This window comes from Mugil cephalus, chromosome 7 (assembly GCF_022458985.1).
Source record: "Mugil cephalus isolate CIBA_MC_2020 chromosome 7, CIBA_Mcephalus_1.1, whole genome shotgun sequence".
Taxonomy (NCBI): domain Eukaryota; kingdom Metazoa; phylum Chordata; class Actinopteri; order Mugiliformes; family Mugilidae; genus Mugil; species Mugil cephalus.
The window spans coordinates 15,091,904-15,114,577 of record NC_061776.1 but is presented as its reverse complement, the minus strand read 5'-3'; the positions used below and the strand labels follow the sequence as shown (position 1 = coordinate 15,114,577).

The 22,674-nt window shown below is 44.3% G+C and overlaps 1 protein-coding gene across 1 annotated transcript in view; it reads right to left on the bottom strand.

The window, feature by feature from the left end:
• Positions 1-22,674, bottom strand: part of cdh2 (cadherin 2, type 1, N-cadherin (neuronal)) — a 56,085-nt gene that overhangs the window by 11,155 nt on the left and 22,256 nt on the right. The window contains exons 3-10 of the mRNA XM_047588982.1: positions 10,087-10,301; positions 6,658-6,825; positions 4,985-5,140; positions 3,419-3,563; positions 2,961-3,133; positions 1,710-1,847; positions 1,041-1,226; positions 300-553 (exon numbers count right to left, since the gene is read on the bottom strand). Coding sequence (XP_047444938.1) covers positions 300-553; positions 1,041-1,226; positions 1,710-1,847; positions 2,961-3,133; positions 3,419-3,563; positions 4,985-5,140; positions 6,658-6,825; positions 10,087-10,301 — 1,435 coding nt within the window. The remainder of the gene's footprint in view (positions 1-299; positions 554-1,040; positions 1,227-1,709; positions 1,848-2,960; positions 3,134-3,418; positions 3,564-4,984; positions 5,141-6,657; positions 6,826-10,086; positions 10,302-22,674) is intronic.

Below are 22,674 nucleotides of genomic sequence, written 5' to 3'. Positions count from 1 at the left end.
TGTAGGACAAACCGTGGAGTTATAAAGCCAGCTTATTTTCAGAAGCTTTGATGAAAACGAAAAAAAAAGGAGGCTTGTTTACGAATGAGCTGGTGACGCGGTGCGCGCTTAGTAATTTTAACCGGGCTGATGGAAAGGATGGAACTGTCACACATCCCGCCATCTGCTTTTTTCACATATACTGTACAGTACTATTTATATTACAGGCATTAGAGTGAAACGCATTCTTTTTCCTCTGTTGAAGATGTGTCACATTTTCAATGAGAGCGCTCTTTAACGGATTTCGCTGTAATGTCTACCTGATGGTTTGCTGCATGAAGCGATCAGGATCCTGCGCGGTGAAGGTGGTCAAGGTTGACTCGGGCATCATCCCCTCCTCCAGTTTAATGAGTTTGGGGTTGGGCTCGAAGTAGGGACTCTCATTGACATCTATCACCCTGATGGAGACGGTGGCGGTGGACTGCCGGGGAGAGTGGATGCCTCTGGCCAGGGGGACCTCATTCCTCGCTTCCACTGTCAGCACATACGTCCTGCTGATTTCATAGTCAATAGGCTGGAACGGTAAAAGGAAATATAGAGAGAGTGAACCACACATAAAAAGCCTTAATAAATCAAATACCATAAACATTTGGGGTATGTGACACTGATCTGAAAGCATCCTGAAGAAGAGAAGCCTTTTCTTCCACTTGATAATATTTTGCAAGAACAAGAAAAGACTTAAAAAATATTACTGTAAGAGCTTTCCATAAACCGTCCATAAGAAAGTGAATCCTTTTGTGATCAATTCAAGGATTTAGTTTTGCAACCAGCCTTTTCTATTTACAATCTAAATTCGGCCTTCTGAGATTCAAAGCATTATAAATATAAACACAACTCAAGCAGTAAAGTTGTGAGTAGCAGAGCACTTAACACATCACCGGTAGTTAATAATGTGGTATTTAGGGCATGTCCACGTCTGAACCTTTCAGCATGGCATGCATAAACGCACGCACTATGCATCTCCGAGGGATTAAAGTTGCAGTTTGAAGAGGAGGCCTTACCTTGACGACGGTTACCAGGCCCTCGTTAGTGGTGGGATCAGTGGGCACGGAGAACCTGCCGGTGGGGTCGCCCCCGGTGATTTTGTAGACGGCGTTCCAGGCCGGCGTGTTGGGCTGGTCCTTGTCAGTCACCGTGAGGTTGGCCACAATGACATTCACGCGGTTCTCAGGCACCTCGCCGAAAAACTGCATGAATAAACCATGAGCGAACAGAACGGCGAGCTGTTAGCGATACTGCTGCGGCAGCAAAAAAAAACACACACCAAGGTCTGCCTCCACGCAGCACAGCAGGACCAATCACGGGCAAATAGACATCTAAGGTAACTTATCATGTCGTCATGGTCATCTCATTCCCTGCGCTCCCCTGACGGCACAACAGCAGCATTTCAAATTTCAGTGATTGCCGAGAACAGTAAGTGCATCTTTCGTTCGGGGCGGGCATCCCTGTAGTTGCATGTGTCGACATTTGGAGGGGGTGTAACGCTTTACGAATGGCTGGCCGCTTGTATATCTGTGCGGTTACAGAAATGCAGGGCAGGCAGGCCTAGGTAAGTGAGCAGGACTGACTGCTGAGTGCATATATCCACATTGGGGGTGAAATGGGGGTTCCACTTTCCCCGCGCTATGAATGCTGTGTCGACACGTCAGATGTTTCAATTTGTTCCTCACCGTCTCGGCGGTAAACTCCGGCGGATTGTCGTTAACGTCGGTGACTCTGATGACGGCGGTGGCGGTGTTGGAGAGGCCGTACATGGGGTTGCCTTCCATGTCGGTGGCCTGGATGATCAATGTGTACTGAGGCACTTTCTAAAAAGGGGAAAGAAGGAGAAAGATAAAAAATGATCACAGAGGTGAACCCACATCACTCCGGCGGTATCAACATAAGCCGAGCATTTAAGGCTTCATAAAGACGGGATTTACACCCAGGCTGTTGAACTGCAGCGCACTTTACAACTGTCACCGCCGAGACGGCAACACACTGTATATCAATATTAATTCGCTCGGCTAAAGTGATACAAATCTGAAGTGCCCGGCTATTTTAATTATAATGACTAATGGTGGGTTTTTATACGAATGTGATTCACTCCCGATGGGGTGATGTGAGTTTGTGTGAAAAGTCACCTCTGCTATGTACACTATCACAAAAGCTAACAAATGACTCTTTTCACATTAAAAACCACTGAGGTGATGGACCAGTTGCTAGGTAATGGGAGTCGGGCAAATTACTTTCATGGTGGCAACTGGTGGACATAAAACGGCAGCCCCAGGGCGGAAGTGATTGAGCAGCCACCTCAGCCAGATTGCCCTCACTTGAATTGTACCAACTGGATAGAAATATATATATATATATATATATATGCACACACCATTTTATTTATTTTCTCAAACAGCCACGCAATTCCAATTAAATGAAATAGGGCTGAACAGAGACAGAAGATGCGAGTAGAGCTCTAGCCTCAGACGCACGCAGGGAATCGGGGAAGGGACACATTTAGCTGTTCAGTGATGCACGCCGGCTCCTTGTAAGAGTAAATAAGTGTGAAACAGCCACAAGAAGTCCACTTCTACTTCTCATTTAGTTCGTAATAAGCAATATTCAATTTGTCTCATTACCGCTCCGACGGTCTGGATATTAGCAAGATTATTCAAACTTTCGTTTCGTTATCACACTTTCACCACATCAACTATTCATTTGTGGAAACAATGGAGAAGAGATGTTAATTGAAATCTAACGCAGGAATCACAATGCGAGCTGAAGAACAAATGATAAAAGGGACGGCCTTGATAAGTTTGAACGTATCTAGACGGTGTTGCAAACTTAGGCGTATTGAGGACACAGAAACATAATTATTGTGCACAGGATAATAAATAAGAAGGCAGCCGAGGAGGAAACCATAAAGAAAGAAAAGTGTCAGATACCTCTCTGTCCAGGCCTGCTGCCACTGTAATGATGCCTCCGGTTTTATTGTTGATGGTGAACATGTTAGACGTCGGGCTCTCGGGATTCTGCGACAGGATCTTGTATCGCAGCATGCCATTAGGCATTTTGGGGTCGTCTTTATCAACAGATGTAACCGTCATAACAAATGTTCCTACGTGACAGAAAGGAAGAGACAGAATATTTTCACCTCTGTTTCATTTGTTTAAACTTGCCATCAAAGGCTGTAGCAGATGAGATTAATTGCTCAATTGAATATATCCAATCAGCTCATTTCCATGACCTTAACATACCGCGGACGGCTTTAATACTGCAGAAACAATGTTAACAAAGTGGCTGCCACAGGAATGACATCGATGCTGTTTTATCTGCTAACACTGCAGCATGTGGAGCCAAACGCTCACGCCACAGCAGATACAGTTGATGTAGTATGTATTACCTGGCTTGGAGCCCTCTGCAACAGTGCCGTTCCAGATCTGATGGGTGAACTCGGGTCTGTTGTCGTTCATGTCGATCACATTGATCACAATATCAATAGGGTTTTCGACTTGGTTGCCGTTCAGGTCGACTGCATGAGCTCTCAGCTGGATGAAAACACAAACATATCTGGACTGTAGGACTGTTCCAACCAGGGCTCCAGTGCAAACAATATGTTGGGACATTACAGCGACCCCGAACAGTGTTGCTCTTTTATCTTCTGAGATAATGGAGGCCTCAGCGGGGTTCTTTTTTATTTTACACAAAGAGAAGAGCTAAATTTCTTTCAAATTTCTTTCTCAGCTAAACCGAGAATAAGTTACTTCCGCAACTAACTCAGAATGCACATGGCAGAAGATGAGCACTGATTAGATCTAGTCAGATATCTCCTGAACAAAGTAAGCACTGTAGCTGCGTTTATGCTGTCGGGTCAGCACAGGAGCACTTTGGTTTAACAAGAACAAGTGTGATGCCCTCTATCTTTTTGCACCTCAAGTGCATTTTTACTACTTACAAACAAGACTGGTATTTAACACGGGATTTTAAATCACTAATACATATTTATTACAATCAGGAGTTGCAAAAAAAAGCTTCATTTAGTGATTATTTCTTGGATTAGTCAAGTATTCATCTGGTTAACCACTAAATAATAAACACAACTTATATAAAATTAGTCAAACTTAATCGTGACATATTGTTACATGACATATATATAAATGACGAACTAATTTCAAACTTCAGCTTTTACTTTAATGATGCAACATTTCACTCATTGTTGGCTGATTAGGACAGGTGTTGTTGACTATATGACATCACCAATTAGCAAACATAGTGTTGATTACGATTTCACTTCAATGACTTGTTCCGATTGTAATTGGAAATGCAGCTGAATTATCACCACCCCATTATCTGCGAGGGTCAGAATTCACACTCGCGTGCACACCTACGGCCGATCACTAATGAGTGTGTTGGAATGGGAGAGGAAACCCACGCAGATGGCGCTCCTGTAATATCCTACAGCTTGAAGTGAACCGGCAGGAACATCTGTGAAGGGTTTGTTGATGGGAAAGTCTTTTGTGACCTTCTGAGTTCCCTTGAGCAGACTCTATTAGATGAAGACGTTGAAGTCTGTAATTTCATTTTAACTATAACCTCGCTTGATGTTTTCCAGTTTGTGTTGAAGCATATTATTTAAAGACCATTTAAATGAAATGGGAAAGCCACTAATGAATAAAACAGCTACAGCTGGAGGTTATTGCAGTGCATCTGACTCGCGCTCAATTCGCACAAAAAACCTTTAAATTCTCAGACGGATCAGTGAAATTTCCTGGGAGACCACCGTCTTTATAGAGTCTGGGGAGACTGTTTAGGCTACGCGTGACCTTTGAGCACATGCCAACAGGCAGGAATGTACAGCGCCGCCAGAGAACACATTTCTCTCGATAACGCAGACGGTAAAAACATCTCTCTAATCACATGGAACTCTTTAGGGTATTTTTCTTCTCGTAAACTATTGTGTCCGACTTACATGGAAGTTGGAGATATGCTCTCGATCCAGGGGCTTGTTGACTGACAGCTCTCCAGAAATTGGGTCGATGATGAAGATTCCAGTGGGAGGCTGATCGGCCCCGGGGCCGGTCACGCTGTATCTCAGGGACCGGTTTTTGTCGTGGTCGGATCGGATCTGTGGGAGTAAAGTTTTGGTTGTTGATAGATTGAAAACACTGCTAACTAAAGCCTTATGTTAAAATAAGATTAAAAAAAGTCACAAAATCTTATTGTAAATATACGTTTGGATAAGAAGACTTTTAAATTGGTGATTTTTATCATGACATTTTGTGGTAGTTTCTGCTTTCTGGTCTAAAAGTCTGGTAACTACACTCAGAAATAAAAACTCCGGTGGACAGCACTCAACAGATATGCGTTTTAATATTTGCATCAGCTTTTGAAGTGCCTATGCATTCACTGAATTGCATCAACACTCACTAAAATTGCATTGGTTTTGCTCACATCAAAAATACCAGGAGATATTGAGAAATAGAAAAAATAATCACATTTGATGCCTAAACAAGTTATATAATAAAACCCATCTGTTATTAGACTAATGATGAGGTTTTGTACATTACTACTGTTAAATCAACCTGACTTGACGTCATTGTACATGTGCATTATCATTGCACTCTCAATCTAAGCGTAGATGATATTTGCATTTGTAACATAAACCGGTAACAGGGTCTCTCTGCCGGCCCACTGTCCGACATATTTAATACTAACAAGTGGTATCACATTAAGGGGTGCAACCTGATATTGATATTCATCTTTCTTTTTAAATATTAATTGTATAGATTTGTGGGAGTCACCATTCTCAGGTCATTCAGTCAAACATTAACAATCCTAATGATAAACACTGAAAAGAAAATCTAATTATTTATTAATTCTCCTAAAACCTTAATGTCGGCTGACTTATCGTTTTTAGAACTAATCACAGCGTTGGTTTAAAAATAGCTTCCTCTCGCTGTGTGAGCACGACCAGGCATATAATGTCGACGTGTTATTGAAGTTCTGTCTCGACTGGGCCGTCTATCCCGTTTGCCATGTAAGCTGAGATCTTCTGTGCCTACACCCTCGGTCTATTCAGAGCAAACCGAGTATTTCCTCTTACCCGATATCTCCCAGAAAAGCCTAGAAACATCCCTTCAAATATGACGAGATTAAAAATAAAACGTACACGCTGCATAGCACGGGCAGAACTTAATACTCTGTAAGGATGTAAGCTGTATATGCGGAAAAAGATCTACTTCTTAGCTGTCCTAAGCAACGCTTGTCCCCTGAGAGCCACCAATACATAACTCTGCCCTTGACAATGAGGAAAACTGAGTATAATATCTCAAAAGTCACTTGAGGAACAATTATGGTGGCGGCCAATTCAAATTTCTATCTACTTCTAAACTGCCAGGTTATACTAGTTTAGACTGAGCTCCAAAACAAATGATGAATAATACAACACAAGAAGACCCCTGATCTTTAGCACAGTACTGTAAATATGAAGCATTTTTCAAGCCTAAAGCCTGTGACCCTCTGAATGGGAGCCGGGGGCAAGCGGGGAACCCGCGAGGCCGTCATATCAGGCAAAAAGCGATTTGTCTGAAGTTGGGAGAGCAGTGCCTGCGTGCATGCATGTGCTTGGGTGAAGTACATTACCCGGACGAGCTCTTGTGGGAACGGGCCTCGCGAGTTCTCCGGGACGTTGATTGGGGGGATGACCCAGTCTCTCTTCATGCGTTTCAGTTGGCCGTCTGCGTTTCGTGATGGAAAAGTTATTTCCTTTAAATCCTCGGACACGACTGGAGGGACGGGAACTTCCTGGACCTGACAAAAGGAGATGATTTAGTGATCACATCTATGCAGTCAAGTATGAGCGCGTACGTTTTTTAGCGTGTGACGCGGCGGTGGGCCGCTGACAGGAATATCTCAGTATCACAGGAATTTAGCGGGAAAATAAATCCACTTTGGAGATTATTTGAACCACCGTGAGATTGACAGTAGTGGTCTGTGGTCTGACCGATAATAAGTTGCCAGAAAAATTGGTTCTGAACAATTCATGTCTTTTAGAGAACAAACAGTAATTCTTTTGGTGAGTATTTAGCTTTGATAAAGCTTTGGTCGAGGTGTCATGTTATTCGCTGGCAAAAAAATGGCAAATTCAGCTGAGGGGTGAGCGAAAACGTTGTAAAATATACAGCACAGTATGTCTGCGCAACAAGAGCATGTTTACATAATCACTGTGAACATCATAACATGCTCAATTTAACAGCAACAACAGAAAAGAATGATATTTAAGACTGACCAGTGGATCTTAACCAGGAGGATACCAACAAAGGAAACTGTAAAATGACCATAGAAGGACACCCCGCCATTTTTCACAAAACCTAACAACCTCCTCCGAACGCCACTGAATACTCTAAATGTGTGTTCAACCAACCCCTTCTGTTTTGCCTCGGCTTTGCAGCTGAAAAAATAAACCGACCGATGTGTGATGATACGCTTTGAAACGCCGCGGTATCGCTGCCGCCGCAGCCGCACACCTCCAGTTTTCGGTTCGCTTTAAATGACAGACCTCTTCTTATGTCCTGATAAAATGCGCCCACACAGATAGACCAGCTTCCATAATGGATCTGCCATCCTCCCTCGGCTGTAATGAATGAGATTTGAAACAAAGGAGGATGGTACCTGAAAGCCAGACACTAAACACACAGATGGCTCAAATTGCCTGTGCTGCTCCAGAGACTGAGGAGACTGAAGTAGTGCCAGAGAAAGTTAAAATAACCTTGAACAAAACAAGGCAGGAAGGGAAAACAGAAAAACAATATGTAAACTCTGTCAATGTCGATAAATGATAGGCGGGATTTTAATGGAACTGCCACGTCCTTTGAAGCATCGCCGCTTCTGTTGCCTGTAATTATCCGAATGTTGACCAGTGGTGAGGAAGTCAAGTCCTACAAACTACAACAAAGCAGTCTGAGCGAGCTCAGAAATTAATTACCACTTTCTCACTTTATAACATAACCCATATGCCACACCCCGCATCCCCCCTCCTCCAACATCTGGGGAGCTGCCGCAGAGCTTTTACTAATCATGTTTGAAATCCGATTATACTGCTTTCACACATTGGAAATGCAGAGAGGCAAGCAGATAGATAGTGAAAGAGCATGCTTCAGAAATATCTATTACCCTATTAAAATGTGTGCGAGTGAGAGCAGTAATTATTTGCAACTTGCGTCTGGAATGATGAATGGCACGGTGGGTCTGCTCAGCCCAACATGAATCTGTCTCTGGTGCACTGGAGGTCTGCTCCTATCGCGCTCTGCGAACGCTCTCCATCTTCCTAGGAGGAGTCTACTTCAGAGTCCAGGAGAGTGTTAGGCTGACTGATGGCCTGTGTGTGTGTGTGTGTGTGTGTGTTTGGCCATTTAGAAAAAGTCTGTCTTTCAAACGCCGAAATGTTCTCTCCTCACGGACTGCCGAGGAGAGGAGGTTCAAGTGTAGGTGGAAACCGTGGGCGAGCACGCGGTCCTGTTCATAAGGATATTGTTTGGTTTGTCATTGATTAAATGTTTCCCCAAGGCTGGCGCATTCATGGCACTAATAAAAAAAAATTTAATCGCTGATGTGATTAAGAGATGCGTGATGATTCATGACAATAATTGCGCTGGGGAGAGATAACAGCACATGACCTCATAAACCCGCAAGATACGGGAAAGTCAATCTCTGATTTCATTACGTGCAAATCAGAGCAAATCCGGCGGCTCTCTACAGATAAACATCGGCTTGATCATAATAACTTGTTTACACGTGTGAGATTCTTACGTTTCCTTAAAATGAAATAAAAACTGGACGTCTCTGTTTACCTGATTGCGATAAGAATAGGTTTACCTTTGACCAACAGACAACAGTGAGTAATGGTATCATTAAAATCACATATACCTGCAGGAGTCCCCGTAGTAAATGACTGTCAGTGGCTAACGACGGTGTTTTGAAATCCCGTGGAATCATTACCTGCTACAAGTTTAATTTTGGCCCAGCGCCTGCAGCGCTGACAGTAACTACACATAACTGTCAGCCTTAACTTTTAATCTGCATCCGCGTTAAAAAAAAGAAGCGGCGCCCACCTTTTCCCCGAGATTATCGTCTCTGCCACACGTTTAGAAACGGCCGCTCGTGTGCCATTTGTTTAAGTGCATTATAGGGATTAAAAAGAAAAGCACATCGGTCTTTGGGAAACAAACACGGTCATTCCATTCGGGGGTGTTAATTAAGCTACCACATGGCTAATGGTCTCAGGAATGATTGCGAAAATGTGCACATAACAATTCACTTTCAACCCAGGAAAAAGTTTTAATAGAGGTTAACACACGGCTGAACACAGAGTGTGTGTGTAGCACCACTCCTGTTAGTTTAACGCAGCAGATATTATCTAATTGAGTAGGATCATATAGTCCACTGTCTCTAATTGAAGTTCAAACTTCAACAATAACAAAGCCTTCGGAGCTTCTTTTCATTTCCCGGTTACACGGTCGCTAAATACGTGCGCTCTACTTTTTCCGTCCGCTTCCTCTGATCCTCAGCCAGCCCACCGTGTTGACATAAGAGCACGTGGTCCTTCTAACTAATTGCAGATGGCTGTACGACACGGCCGAGTGGAATTGTTAGAGCGGCACTCCACGGCTCAGACAGATGCTTCCCCTGGTCCAAAGCGCCGACAGAGGTGCGTCCCCTTTTGGATGATAAGGCAATAACCTCACAATCGCACGGCGCGCTCAGTGAAATCAGCTTCACAGGGAGCTGCCTCGCATCTGCTCTTAACTTCCCACTGACCGTGTTGAGAATATGTTTGTGCTCCTAGTAAATTGACACATTAAGTTTTAATTAGCAAGCATCCATCCAGTCTCTCGGAACACCTGCTACAATTTAGAGAAGTAGTCATCTGTGAATGTGCAACGCGCCAAATAATTAGAATTTATTTGATGCAAGGGCGGAATTGATCAATCCAACCTTTCTATGGCTTTAGCGTCTAAACACAAACAAGTCAGAAAGAGGATGGAAGTGAAGTGGCTGAAGGTGTTTTTTTACCTGCTGGCTGCCGGATGATGTCAGCTGAACTTGAGTCACCCATTGCTGCTGAGTGGTGGCGTCACTGGCCTTAATCAGCAGAGGTAGCGCAGGGAGCACGGAGGGCTGGAGAGTCCTGGCAGCGTAAACCACTCCGTCGGCCTCTATCCGAAAGTCAGACGGGTTGCTGCACTCAAACCGCACCAGACCACCTCGGCCACAGCTGAGAAACCTCACTGCAAGAGACGGGGGGGATAGATTTAAGTTTAAAATTAGCCCGACAGTGAAAAAAAGAAACTTGGAGGAAAGCGTTGTAGACAAAGGAAGAGGAAGACAGGCAGCCAGACAGAGGTCCACAAAGGTTTTCTGATTCTCCCTCTCGCTCATACATTATTCACTTCAAGCTGTGCCCCAAAGGTATTGCTCAAAACAGGTGCAGTGGAGGAGAAATATGGAGGGAGAGAAAAAAACTAAAGAAAACAGGGAAGTGTGCCCTTTAAGGGTGATTATACAAAACCCCAAAACAATACATTTAAAAAAGATGATGTGTGAATTAGATTGGTGTAAACGCTCTGCGGCGTTTGGGTTCGGGGAAACCCGCGCGCATTCATATCCCGGGTTTCATTCCGCTGGATGAGTCCTGTTTTATTCTCAGCTAAGATCACTGCATGCTAGCTTTGTCCCTCATGACATACAGGGATGCCTTCTGTGGATGACTAGGATCCTCAGCACCTTGAGAGACAGATGTAAGCGTGTGTGTGATGTTTATTTCATAAGCAAGCGCGAGGCTGAAAACACACCCGAAACCCGAGCGCAGATAGACGGGGCAGTCAGGTGGCTCATGGGGGCTGGAGTCCCACAGGTGCCTCAGTGGCACTGGTACAACATCAGCTCATGTTACAAGTGAGTGACAGCGCAGCCTATGTTTCTTCTGCATGCGCACACACGAGCGCACGCACCCACCTCAGCAACTAAGAGCTTCTTCGTGTGATCTTTTTGTGTGAATGTTTCCCCACTAGCCGCCCGCCCCCGCCCCCAACCCAACACCTTCTTGTGTTTACAGCACACATAAAGGCACAAGAGGGAAGATAAAAATGCCTTCTGGCCACAGCGATCACGGTGTTGCCATACAGCGTATCGTCTGTGTGGAGACTCTGCCGATGCCGCTTTGAATTATTAAAGCAGATGGGGAATTATTTAACAAAAAAACCTCGGAGGTGGGTGCCTAATCTTCTTTTGTGTTGCCACCTGAGGGACCCACCGATGTCTTCAGAGCATCGTCTGTGCATGCGGCACACCAGTTCCTCTGGGCTGGAGGAGAGGATGCTACAGACCAGCGTGGAGTTTAAAGGAAATCACAACGAGTACGCCGCACACTACTGGTATTTAGTCTTTCAGCGCAACAGGGGGGATTTTCAACGCTTACGTTGCGCATGTTTTCAAGTAGATGCCATTGCACTGATTCACATGTAAAGGAAAGCCACAGCTCTTCCATCAAAAAAAGCTATGATTAAAAAAAAAAAAAGTGGAAAAAGGCTGATGCCAGACAAGAATCTTTTAAAAACAGGCATGTTTTTGAATATGAGACGTAGAATGCAAGTGCATGTGTGTGTCTGTGGCTAAGTTTGGAAATTGCAGTGTAATCATCATGGCATGTAAGAAAAATTCAATCTAGCTCCACTTTCTCAAAAACCCAAACAAGGAAAGACAAATCTTCAGCGAGGACCATGTTGTGCATTAACAAAACAGGAAAGCATTTATAATTTATTTATTTACAAGTGACATTCGTCGAGCCGCTGCTTAACAGCACACGGGATGAACTGTCATTTTAAGAGGGTGAGCAGCTCCAGTAACTCTGCATTGGGATGTTACTGGGGTGCAGGGTACTTCATACTGACCATCCCCTTCTTGGCTTCTTTTGTTCACCCTGATCAATTAGGTTTATTCTCTTTAAACCTGGCAAAGATGAGCTTCTCTCTCTGGATGTTTTGCCTTAAAGCCAGATGCGTGTAAACTCAAAGCCTTCAGGCAAACACCAGGCAGCCCGACACAGCACATAGAAAACACGGGAAATAAGTCCGGGTAAAACCGAAGACGGTATTTAAGATGCTCCACTACGCCTCAGTATTATGAGTTGCGTGTTCAGATGAAGAATACTTCATACCTGCTATTCTGCAAAATGTGAATAGAGGTGATACGATTAACCTTTGAATAAGTTAAGGGAATATTAATCAGGATGACTGAAGGATCATTTAGGTCATTTGCCAAGGAAAATAATCATCAATTTATTAAATTTCAAGCAGCTCCTAAAAATGAGACACTAAAAATAAGACACACAGAAATAACAGGTCATCAGTAACTGTAGCGTCGTCTTCTCCGACCTTAAAATAATTAATAGACAACAAAGGTCCATCTGACTCGGGTATTTAATCCGAACATTTCTAAATGAACCGTTAATTGCTTCCATCTAATTTAAATCAATATCTAATCCCGGTCTGTCGATTTGCAGACTTTCATTCGGCCCTCTCCACCTCCCAAAGTTGCACCCCATGCGTTTCCATTTTCTGCCCTAACCGCCACCCACGTCTTTGTGTGAATGTGTGTAGCAGCGCGCTTGACAGCCGCGTTCCCCCGTGTGTTATTTTAGCCCGTGTCTCTTCTCGAGCTAAGCTCCCGCTCTTTAACATTGTCTGAAATGTGGCCATCGGGACACCTCTGAGAGGCCCTTCAACAGTCAGGCCCCAGAGCAATCGCTGCACAAACTCCCAGCAGGCGCAGCCATTTCCAATGATAATGAATGGGAATGTCCCGCGTGTGTCTGTTCGTTTATGAGACAGGCTCTGGTGATTTATAAAACCAAAAAAAAAAAAAAAAAAAAAAGTGCAGCGTGGCATCGGTGCAACTATACCAAACTAAATCTATATCTAGACAGATTGGCTCCCCCGAGGCGCACGGCCAAAAGACGTCTCGGTTGCCACGCCCTATCACGCATGTCGTCATGGAGACGACGATAAAAGGGGTGAGTTGGACAGAAATGCCGATGCAGCACAGAGGGGCTGGGGGTTGGGGTTGAAAAAAAAAGAGTTGGGGAGGGGGGAGCAGGGGGAAACGGGCATGTCAGCAGAAAGTCCTGTCCAACTAATGCCCCGCACAGGGGCCCAAAATTACCTCCGACTCAATGATCCTATTCACGACTCGGATGCCCCCCCTCCCCGCTCAACAACACAAAAACCCAGACTAACCTCTCCATAGTGCGAGAGTGCCTCTCTATTGTCTGCGCAGTCACGTGACGACTTCAACTCAGACAGACATAAATAGTTAGAGAGCAGAGGAGAGGCAGAGAGATGCATTTAATTTGGAACATGGAACGCGGACTTCGTGACTCCGCGGAGGCAAAGGAAATGTTCCACAATCTCATTTTTTATGCCCGTCTGCCAAATACATTGGCTTCAAGTGAGCAGACTGAAAGCCCCTCTAATGTGCTGTGAAAGTGACAAGACCGAAGCCTCTCGTGTGAGATCACCCCAATGTACCATCGTTCATTTCGGGGGAAGTGAGGTCACCGACAGTTGAGAAATACTCAGCCTAGGTGTTTCATCAGTAGCTGCAGATAAACGCACACCCAGGCAAATACCCCAGCGGGAAAACAGCCCCACCCAACCCCGGTAAACGGTACGACACCCCCCTGACAAAATGCATTCCTCGCAAATGAATGTGACCAGGTTTTTTTTTTTTGTACGGTGGCCTGCGTTGGCAGTGACACAATGCGATATGAAGGACTGAATGTGCTGCGCGAGACATCCGCGCCAGCGCCACTGTTTATAAGATCCTGTTAAGCCCACTGGAACTCACACTCTGGTACCTGAATTCAAACTGCTGTGATATGAAATTCTAATCGCATCCAAAACCTGGGGAGAAGGCGCTAAATTGAGGTCAGCATTCTCCTACAGCGCGCGCACTCGGCGCCCAAACACAAAAATATCCTTCGCCGCATGTTCTGTAATTGTCCAATTATTGCAAAAATTGCTAAAAGCACGACGTACTAATGCAACACAAACCGGGGATGCTGCTTTCTAGGCGTAATTGTTCAAGGATAAGATCTTTTTAACCACAGTTTTTAATAAATGCATATACTGCAGGCTCAAGGCCAGTAAATAAACAAACACCACTGCTCCAACTTATTGCATCCTAGCCTTCACAATTTATGGTGTTATTTTATGGTAGTAGAAAAATACAAAAATACAGTTTCCTTAATCTCTGATAGAGTGCAATTAGAGCTTTTTCTAAAAACGTATAGCGTGTACATTTAAATTGAAAATCGTGAACCCAAAGTTATAAAACAACCAAAACCGGTCTCTCACGATACTCAAGACAAAATATTTGTTTATTTTAAGAAGCGGAGATGCAGAGATGGGGACAAGGTATATTTTTGTATTCTGAAAATAGGGTATTCTTCAGAGAAACTAAACTGTTTGTAGCTCGGGCTTGGATCTGGGAACGATGATACTGCCTTTTGCCAGACTAAGCCCTTGAAGGCGTTTTACTAATGCACTGCACTTCAAACGCGCAAAGCATGCCATGCATTTATAGCTAGGCCTAAAATATGTAAGGGATTTGCATGAAAAAAAAACAAAAAAAAAACAGCCAGTGTTTGTACTCTGTTCAGTGTCTCTAGCAATTAAGAAAACTAAAGAGAAATTGCATCAGAGCATAAACACATTTAACAAGCAGCTGGCTCATTTTCCTAGCTTGATTGCAGTGACCATTCCCCCAGCACTGGGTTTGGGCTTCCTATGCATAATGTTGAAGCTATTTTCTCTTCCTGCAACTACTGCCTCAATTAAGGGAAACGTGGAGAAGCCCTCAAAGAAGCGCATTGATACTACGTTCCTCTTATCTCACACGCCCACATACGTGTAAACACTGAGCAACATGAGAGGCGTGGACGACGGAAGCACCTACAGCTATAGGAGTTTACAACTCAAACACAGAGATGTTTAAGCTCCTTTGATCTCTCAAACTGGCCCTTAGGAGAGAGAATCAATTTGAATCTGTTTTGATGTATTTCTTCTTTTTTTAAACACTTTATATCACGTTTGCGTATGTGGCCATTTGTTCTCCCGTGGGTACGGCGGCAGCAATAGTTGTTGAATCTTCCCGATCATTAGGTATAAGGGAACCAACGTAAACTCTCCACCGGCTGCATGTTCAGACTAAACTAAAAAAAGATAACCAAATGCAACTAACCACCGTCATATTCCAAAACTGATACGCGGTAAGAGTCTTTTGTTCCAGTAGCAAACGTGTGTTCACAGAAAAGTAATATTTATGAGGCATTTTCTTTTCAATAACCGTTATTTGGTCTTTGAGAATTAATAAGCTCTCTGGGTTACGAGCGACGGCGACTGGCATGGCCGCATCGCATTTATTCTACGGCTTTTGTTGGGTAAATGAAATGATTCAGTGTTTTCAAGCACAATGACAGCAGAGCATTGTGTGGATTAACGTGCCACTGGAGCCAAGAACTGATAAGGCTAAGCTACATCCTTCTGCAGTTATCAGCACATAGCTAGTGGGATTTCGTCCTGTGAGTTATTGAGACGAGCGGCGTGACACACGAGGTTTAACACGGGGCGTTAAACTGACCACATCACCGAGCCGTCACGACGCTTTCCCCGTTTACAGGTGAAAGCTCGTTATTAAAAGAATATGCTGGGGAATCACGTTACTGAAATGACTGAGGAATATCTGGATTTAATGTTGCCTGTGTTTTCTTTTTCAAGCTCAAATGACAACAATGCTGGAGCACAAACCGTAATGGAAGTTCAACACAGTGTGTTGAACATCATGTCTACAACAGCCAACCTCTGGCATCACCGTCCTCTCATAAAGGTGACAGGGGTCTTATTGGTCTCCATAACCTAATTCACCTCACGACTGCTGACATCGGCCAATTTGTTCAATCTACAACAGCTCTAATGACAGAGAGTTTAACGAGAAGAAAAGAACAGAAATGAAAAGCTGGTGCCGGTGCAACCTTAGCCAATCTGCGCGAGGTTAGAAGCCAGACGATGTTTCACCGAGATACTGTTTGAAAAATCCGATTGTGAATGCTAAACCATTTAAGGTGCGCACATGCATCAGTTTTATCGTTCGTGTATTACAGGGGTCACTCTCTGGTGACCACACACACCGCAGTTATACACATTTTAGGAAACGCTCCGCTGCACCGTGCATATATCACTGCCGCGCCACGGTGCTGCTGCAGCGCCGCTGCGGCTCCGGCGTTTTCAGCTGGACTGAAAGTTAACTCATCCCAGAGGCTCTGGCTGCGTGAGATATAACCATAAATATTAAACATCGGATATTGATTTCCGCCATTTATTATGCATCCGCTGTTAAAAAAACAACAAGATGCGCCTGTAAAGAGCTCAGATATTATGTGTCTTCGGATTCAATCAGAAACCTGAATTCATTTTTAAGTAGGAAAACCGCATCCACTGCACCACGTTCACATATGTTCACATATTGGATAATGTTCGTGTTAAGTAGTAAGTAGAAGATGCATTAAATGAAATCTGGCATGTGGGTTATTTATTTTTTGAATGTGTGGGGTTAAGATTTAAAAGATTTAAAAACATACTCTAGTTAAATCTTCCAGTGTCTCCATAAGCTAATCACTATGTCCCCCCATGCCTCCGGTTCCAAGCAGAGCTGACGTTCTCTGAAGGTGAGTCTGATCACGAGGGCCAGGCACTAAAACTGCCTCGCTGCAACCTGTAATGTGACATTATTAAGGCCTTTAGATCTCAAAAGCACAGGCTCAAAGCTATTTACTTCTTCCCCTTGATCATTTATGTCAAAATACCACCATAAAAATCAAAGAGACAAAAAAAAAGAAGGCAGTGACCAGTAATGAGATAACCTCTGCTGGCATGTTCGCTGGCTCGTAATGCTTTTTAATGACGCCGGCCGACTCGCTGCCGCTCACGTTCAGCTGAAATATACTGTACGTCTGTTTATACTAACCATTGATCCGCGGGGCTTTTGAAGGAAAAAGTGACTTGCGCGGTGATGTCAATGCCTCGCGCCGCTTTCACAGAGTGGAACACGGCGGAAAATTGAGACCACGCTCAAGGTTTATTTTCTCCAGCATATATATACGTACAGCACATCGTCATTTTGCTGAAAACACAATACTGGCATCTCTGTGGTCAAAGACAGCCGGGGCCTGAAAGACGTGCTCCAATACCACATTGTGTGCAAACATTGCATGATTTAATAGAGGGTGGAAACCTTTAGTATCAATCAAACCCAGACCGCTGACATACTTGTCATGTAAGCAATAAATGTGAGCTGTGTATTCGGCCGCACGAGCGCAATTCACGCAAGACACTCGCATCAGGTTTAACCATTTACTGCTGAACGTACACGCATTCGTGCGGCGATTCTGCCCGAGCGATGTCCCGCGACGAGCTCACGCGAGCATGACACAGAGTCCCTGAGATCAGCAGAGCCCGGGATTCACAATATGGACAAAGAAAACAATTTTGCGAGAGCGGGAGGCGGGGGAGACGAGCTGCGGATCCTGCGCTCGGCCAGAGCGGGATGGTGAGCTCAGCATGTGGAATGCATCAGAGGCGCTTTGGTTCCAAAGTTCACTAATTGGATAGGACAGACTGAAATTGTGAAAGAGAACTTCAGAGTTTGGGAACTAAACAACCTCATATCCGCAAGGGCTACTACACAACTCCATTAGGGTGGACAGTTGACAAATGGATTATGGCTCAGGAGCGGTTTGGGATTTTGGAAACACACTACCGGAGTATTTGTGAAACAGACAACCACCTATTAACATTTAACAGCCACATTTCAAACTGACAGCAGTAAAACATCTGCTGGTAATACTTTAGGTAGAGTATTAGTGTCAGTAGATAATATTAGATTTGAAAAAAAAAAAAGGAAAAACAAAGGCTGACATTTAGAAAAAATTGTTTATGATAGAAATGCAAATATAGATATGCGTTTTATATTTGCATAAACCTGTAACAACACTTAATATCATCCAACATGCAGTTTTTAGAAATAAGACAGTGTTTATCAAATGAATGTTCAAAAAGACAGATCAGTTCCTCGGGAGCTTGACCCCAGAGGAAGCTATCTGTATGTTAGCAGAACATTAGCGCAATTACTTCTTAGGACGTCGTTAAATTCAGCCTCAGCTCTCGCCGAGTTCATTTAATGCACCCACACATACGTGCCCTCTCTTCAAGCACACGGCACGTGCACCTCGCCACATTTAAACCCATTTTAACCCGATTCACACTGAGCTGAATGAGCCTCGCGAACGGTCGGCCAGAACAAACACACGGACAAGGAAGCGTGTCGTGTTTGAGGCGATGTAACAGAATAATACGGATAACAGGAATTACCCATTGTCTGTCTGTTAGCGTCTTGAATGTGGTGTTTTTAATAGTCTTTATCATTTCCTGTCAAAGTCAGAAATTTTCCATTTCATGTAAGAGTACTGGACAATAAGTATTCTGAGTTGTGAGAATAGTCCAATGTACTAGTGCACTGCTTCTCACTGTGCGTTTGGTGACTCATATTCACCACCACAAAGGTTACATCAGTCAATCATCGGTTATAGAAAAAACAACACGTCACCACATCCCGTATATTAGAAGAACAACCGGAGAAAAAAGTACCAGGAATGCTCTGCAGGACATCACGCACAAAGGAGCCCTTTCTTTTTTTCATTTTTTTTTTTTTGGCTGCCAGCTCCTCCTTTAATTTCTGTCTGGATGGTTTTACTGTGCGCCTCATTAATACCCCTTTGATCCCCCTGTTTTAAGCTTTGTTGTTCTTGTTAGGGTGGGCCCTTTATGAGTTTTGGGGAGTACATTAACTTTGATGGCCTCCACAAATTAAAAGAAACTGCCCTCTATGTTCAGCCTAAGGTGAGATCTAATCTACCAGGGCTCCAGTCCGTGGACCGAGGCTGAGTGATATGGCTTCATGGGAATTTTAACAATTCTCTTAGAAATGATGACTCAATACTAATCAACGAGAAAGTGATAGCTAATGAAAAAGGCACAGTTTGTGCATTCTCTCTGGCTTCTCTGGGAATAAAACCTGTGCCTGCTTTGCATAGCTCTGTTGTCAATCAAGCCAATGCAAATGAATAGCTCAGGTAAAGACTGCTACAGTCCACTGCATCCAATTACAAACCTAACCACACACACAAACATGCCGTTTCTATTCACTTTTTCCCCCCTTTTCTTCTTATTATGCGCACATGCTCACATGTACAGTCTCCTGTTATCCTCGTACACGCTCACAAAAGCAGAGTGCCGCAACCCGAGCCGCATTCGCAAACTGGGGGGATTTTATATAACAGAGAGCGTAAAAAGAAAATATCAGCGAACGTGATTCAGTCACCTATGAGATGTAAAGAAACGGCTGTAGAACAAGGAAAAAGGCCCGGCTCCGGGGCCGTGATGTCATGTGCAGTACGGTCACAAGTTCATGCTTAGTTTTGGAGAACAAAGCTAATGGAATTCCTGATTCTCTGGCTTTTCCTCTGGATGAGCCGTGGCACGGGGAGAAACAAGGGGAAGGCATGTGAATCCTCTTTGGCCGGGAAACAAAGGGGAAGACAAATGGAAGATGTGGCTGACAGCCTCTGGAGGAAACTGTTACTTGTAAGATGTGGCCTGGTCCTGCACCTCTCTCATAATAAAAACACATGGTTTACACTCTGAGAAGATATAGTGTGTGTGTATATATATATATATATTTGGTATCCCGTTTTACTGCTTACACTCTGTAAACTGAATGTACAAGGCGGTTAAGATATTCCTCGAGGGCTGGAATAGGGAATTTCAATTTCAAATCAAAAATATTAATAAAAGAGAAGAGATGAGGGAAGAGCTCGCTTTCCTAACGAGGCCATAAAGGACACTGATACGCTTCCTTTTTCCAGCTAAACAAAGCAAATGAGTCATTGTGGTAGACAGAGCATTATAGTCACAGCTACCAACCATTAGCCTCATTTTATTCACATGCCCTATGCAGCAAATCCTAACACTCCCTCTCTCTAAAACTTCCTCATGAGAGAGAGAGAAAAAAAACAACACACGGAGAAAAACAAAAAACATCCTATACTGGGTTTAAAAACCTGTCTCTTCTGGAAGGTTCGGGGGGGGAAATGGAATTTTTTTTTTAAAAATCCATTGTCAAAACAGTGTCAACAAGAAAAAAAAAGAAGCTTCTTCAAAGAGAGGGATTAGGGCGGCTGCCAATACGCAGAGCGTGCGCGTTTGCACATTTGAATCAATACGTGTCAAATTGCGCTTGAAACACAATTAGCCCGCGCTTAAAGAAAAAGACAAAAAACACACAGAAGGAAGATTAAAGATAAGTCCAATATTGCTCTAAAACGCTTTCCCATCGACACGTACGCAGCTTCTCAGACGCGTGACAGCTTGTTTTGTGCCGCTGCCGTCGAAGGAGGCAAACAGAGGGGAAGGCGTGCATCTGTATGAATTTACAAATACTGTCTTAATGTGTCAGTCGAGCTCATGCCTTTGTTCTGTGCTGGTTCCTGGAGATATCAAGCTGAGGGCCTGAATGCATCTCGCTGCTCGCTCACTCTGACCTGCTTGACCCTCCCCCCACACATAGTTTGTGTTCAAAAAGATTAACGGAAAGAAATGGAAAAGTGGGGGAGGGAGGTTATTTGATGGATGAATGCTGGTATAAAATCCAACGGTGTCCAGCGATTAATGTCCGTATATCAAGGATTGATGTATTGACGATTTTGAATTGATGATTTTGACTTTATAGTACAAATTTACGCCAATCAGCCACAACATTAAAACCACAAATAACACTGACCATCTAGTGTGATGATACAATGTTCTGCTTGGAAACCTTTGGACCTGGCGTTCATGTGGATGTTACTTAGACATGTACCACCCACCTAGACCAGACCAGACACCCCCACCCCATAGTAATGACACCCCTTGATGGCAGCAGCCACCCCCAGCAGGATGCAGCCTGACACAGACACACACAAAAACAGTTCAGGAATAACATTAAAAACATGTCGACCTGACCTCCAAATCCACTAGATCCCAAACTGATCACGTATGAGTGGGACACAGAGCACGACACCTCTCCCCAGGCCAGCACAATAACAGGCACGTGGTCATAATGTTATGCTTGATGTGTGTTTTGAAGTTTTGTGCATTTCTGCCAGCACGAACTTCAGCTGAAGAGTTGGGAAGGAAGTTGATATGTTCTGTTTTACAGGCATTTTGGGCACAGTTCAGAGCCGGTATTGATTTCAGCTTTTTTTTGTCTTTATTACAGAAGTTCAGCCTCTGATGCTCGGCGCAGCCTCCATTTGTAAGAGAGATACATCTTTCTATTAGGGCTGCTCACTTTCAAATGCATGAGCTCTTTTTTTTTTTTGTTTTTTATTTCCAAGAAGAACCAATTTAACACAGTCCAACAAATTGAGTAACTGCGTCAGAGTCTCGTTTCACATAATGCAGAGCGAGCGGCGGTGGAACTACAAGAACTACTTTATAATCCAAAAAAGTGTCCCTTTCCAAAATGCTGCAATGTGTATTCCAGCTATTTGTATCGATTTCAACTGAACATGATTTCCCTTCTGTGGGAGAGATATAAGTTGATATGCGTGGTCCCTGCAAGGTAACAAGTCGCTCATCAGGTGTGAACAATTAGTCTTGGCATCGGTCCAGCAGGAGAAACATCTACTCTAACATGCTTCGTCCGTGTTAAGGGAACGGTTGAGCATTAGCATGTGGGGGGGCATGGATGTGAGGCTTGACTCGGTGAGGGGAGAGCCTCCTTACTCCCATGTAATCAGCTGAACCGAGTGGGTTCAGAGAGGCATCTGTGCAGCTGTGCTTTATTACTGACACAATGACTCCCAGATTAGGGGAACTGGAAGGAGGGAGGGAGTGAGGGAGGGAGAAGACGTTCACGGGGAGAGAGGAAGGGGGGCGGGGGGTGGGGGTGGGGGGGACTCCAAACACATCTGTCCTCAGTTTGTCTGCAGCTCTAACACCAAACCACAAGCATGGCCGAGTACAAATCTGTCTCCGCTTGGAAAGGCCGTCTGCGGAAATGTTTCCAGACCTTGGGCTTTTAACACGAGGACTCGTGGGAATACTCTGTCGCCTCCCGGTGATACCAGCGTTCGTCAGGGTCACACTAACAACGACAGCGGTGGCACAAACAAGCAGGTGGCCCAGACGTGCGAATCGCTTTAGACGGTTTCTCGAGCCGCCGCGCAGCAGTCTCCGCGTGCATCTCGGAGAATCGTTATTTTCACGGCGAACCGTACATTCCCAGTGACCGACATGTGCTGCTTTACTCTCGTGAAAAAAAATGGTTAATTTTTGCACGGTTATCAAAGTCTTTCTTCCTCTTTCTGTACCTTCACAGCTGACGAGTGGGCTTTCAAACATCAAAAACACAAGCGATGGTGTTGCCTTAACCGGAGTCGCCCCGACCAACCCACGGAAAAGACAGCGAGGGAGACAGATGGCAGCGAGGGAAGAGAGGTGCTATGTT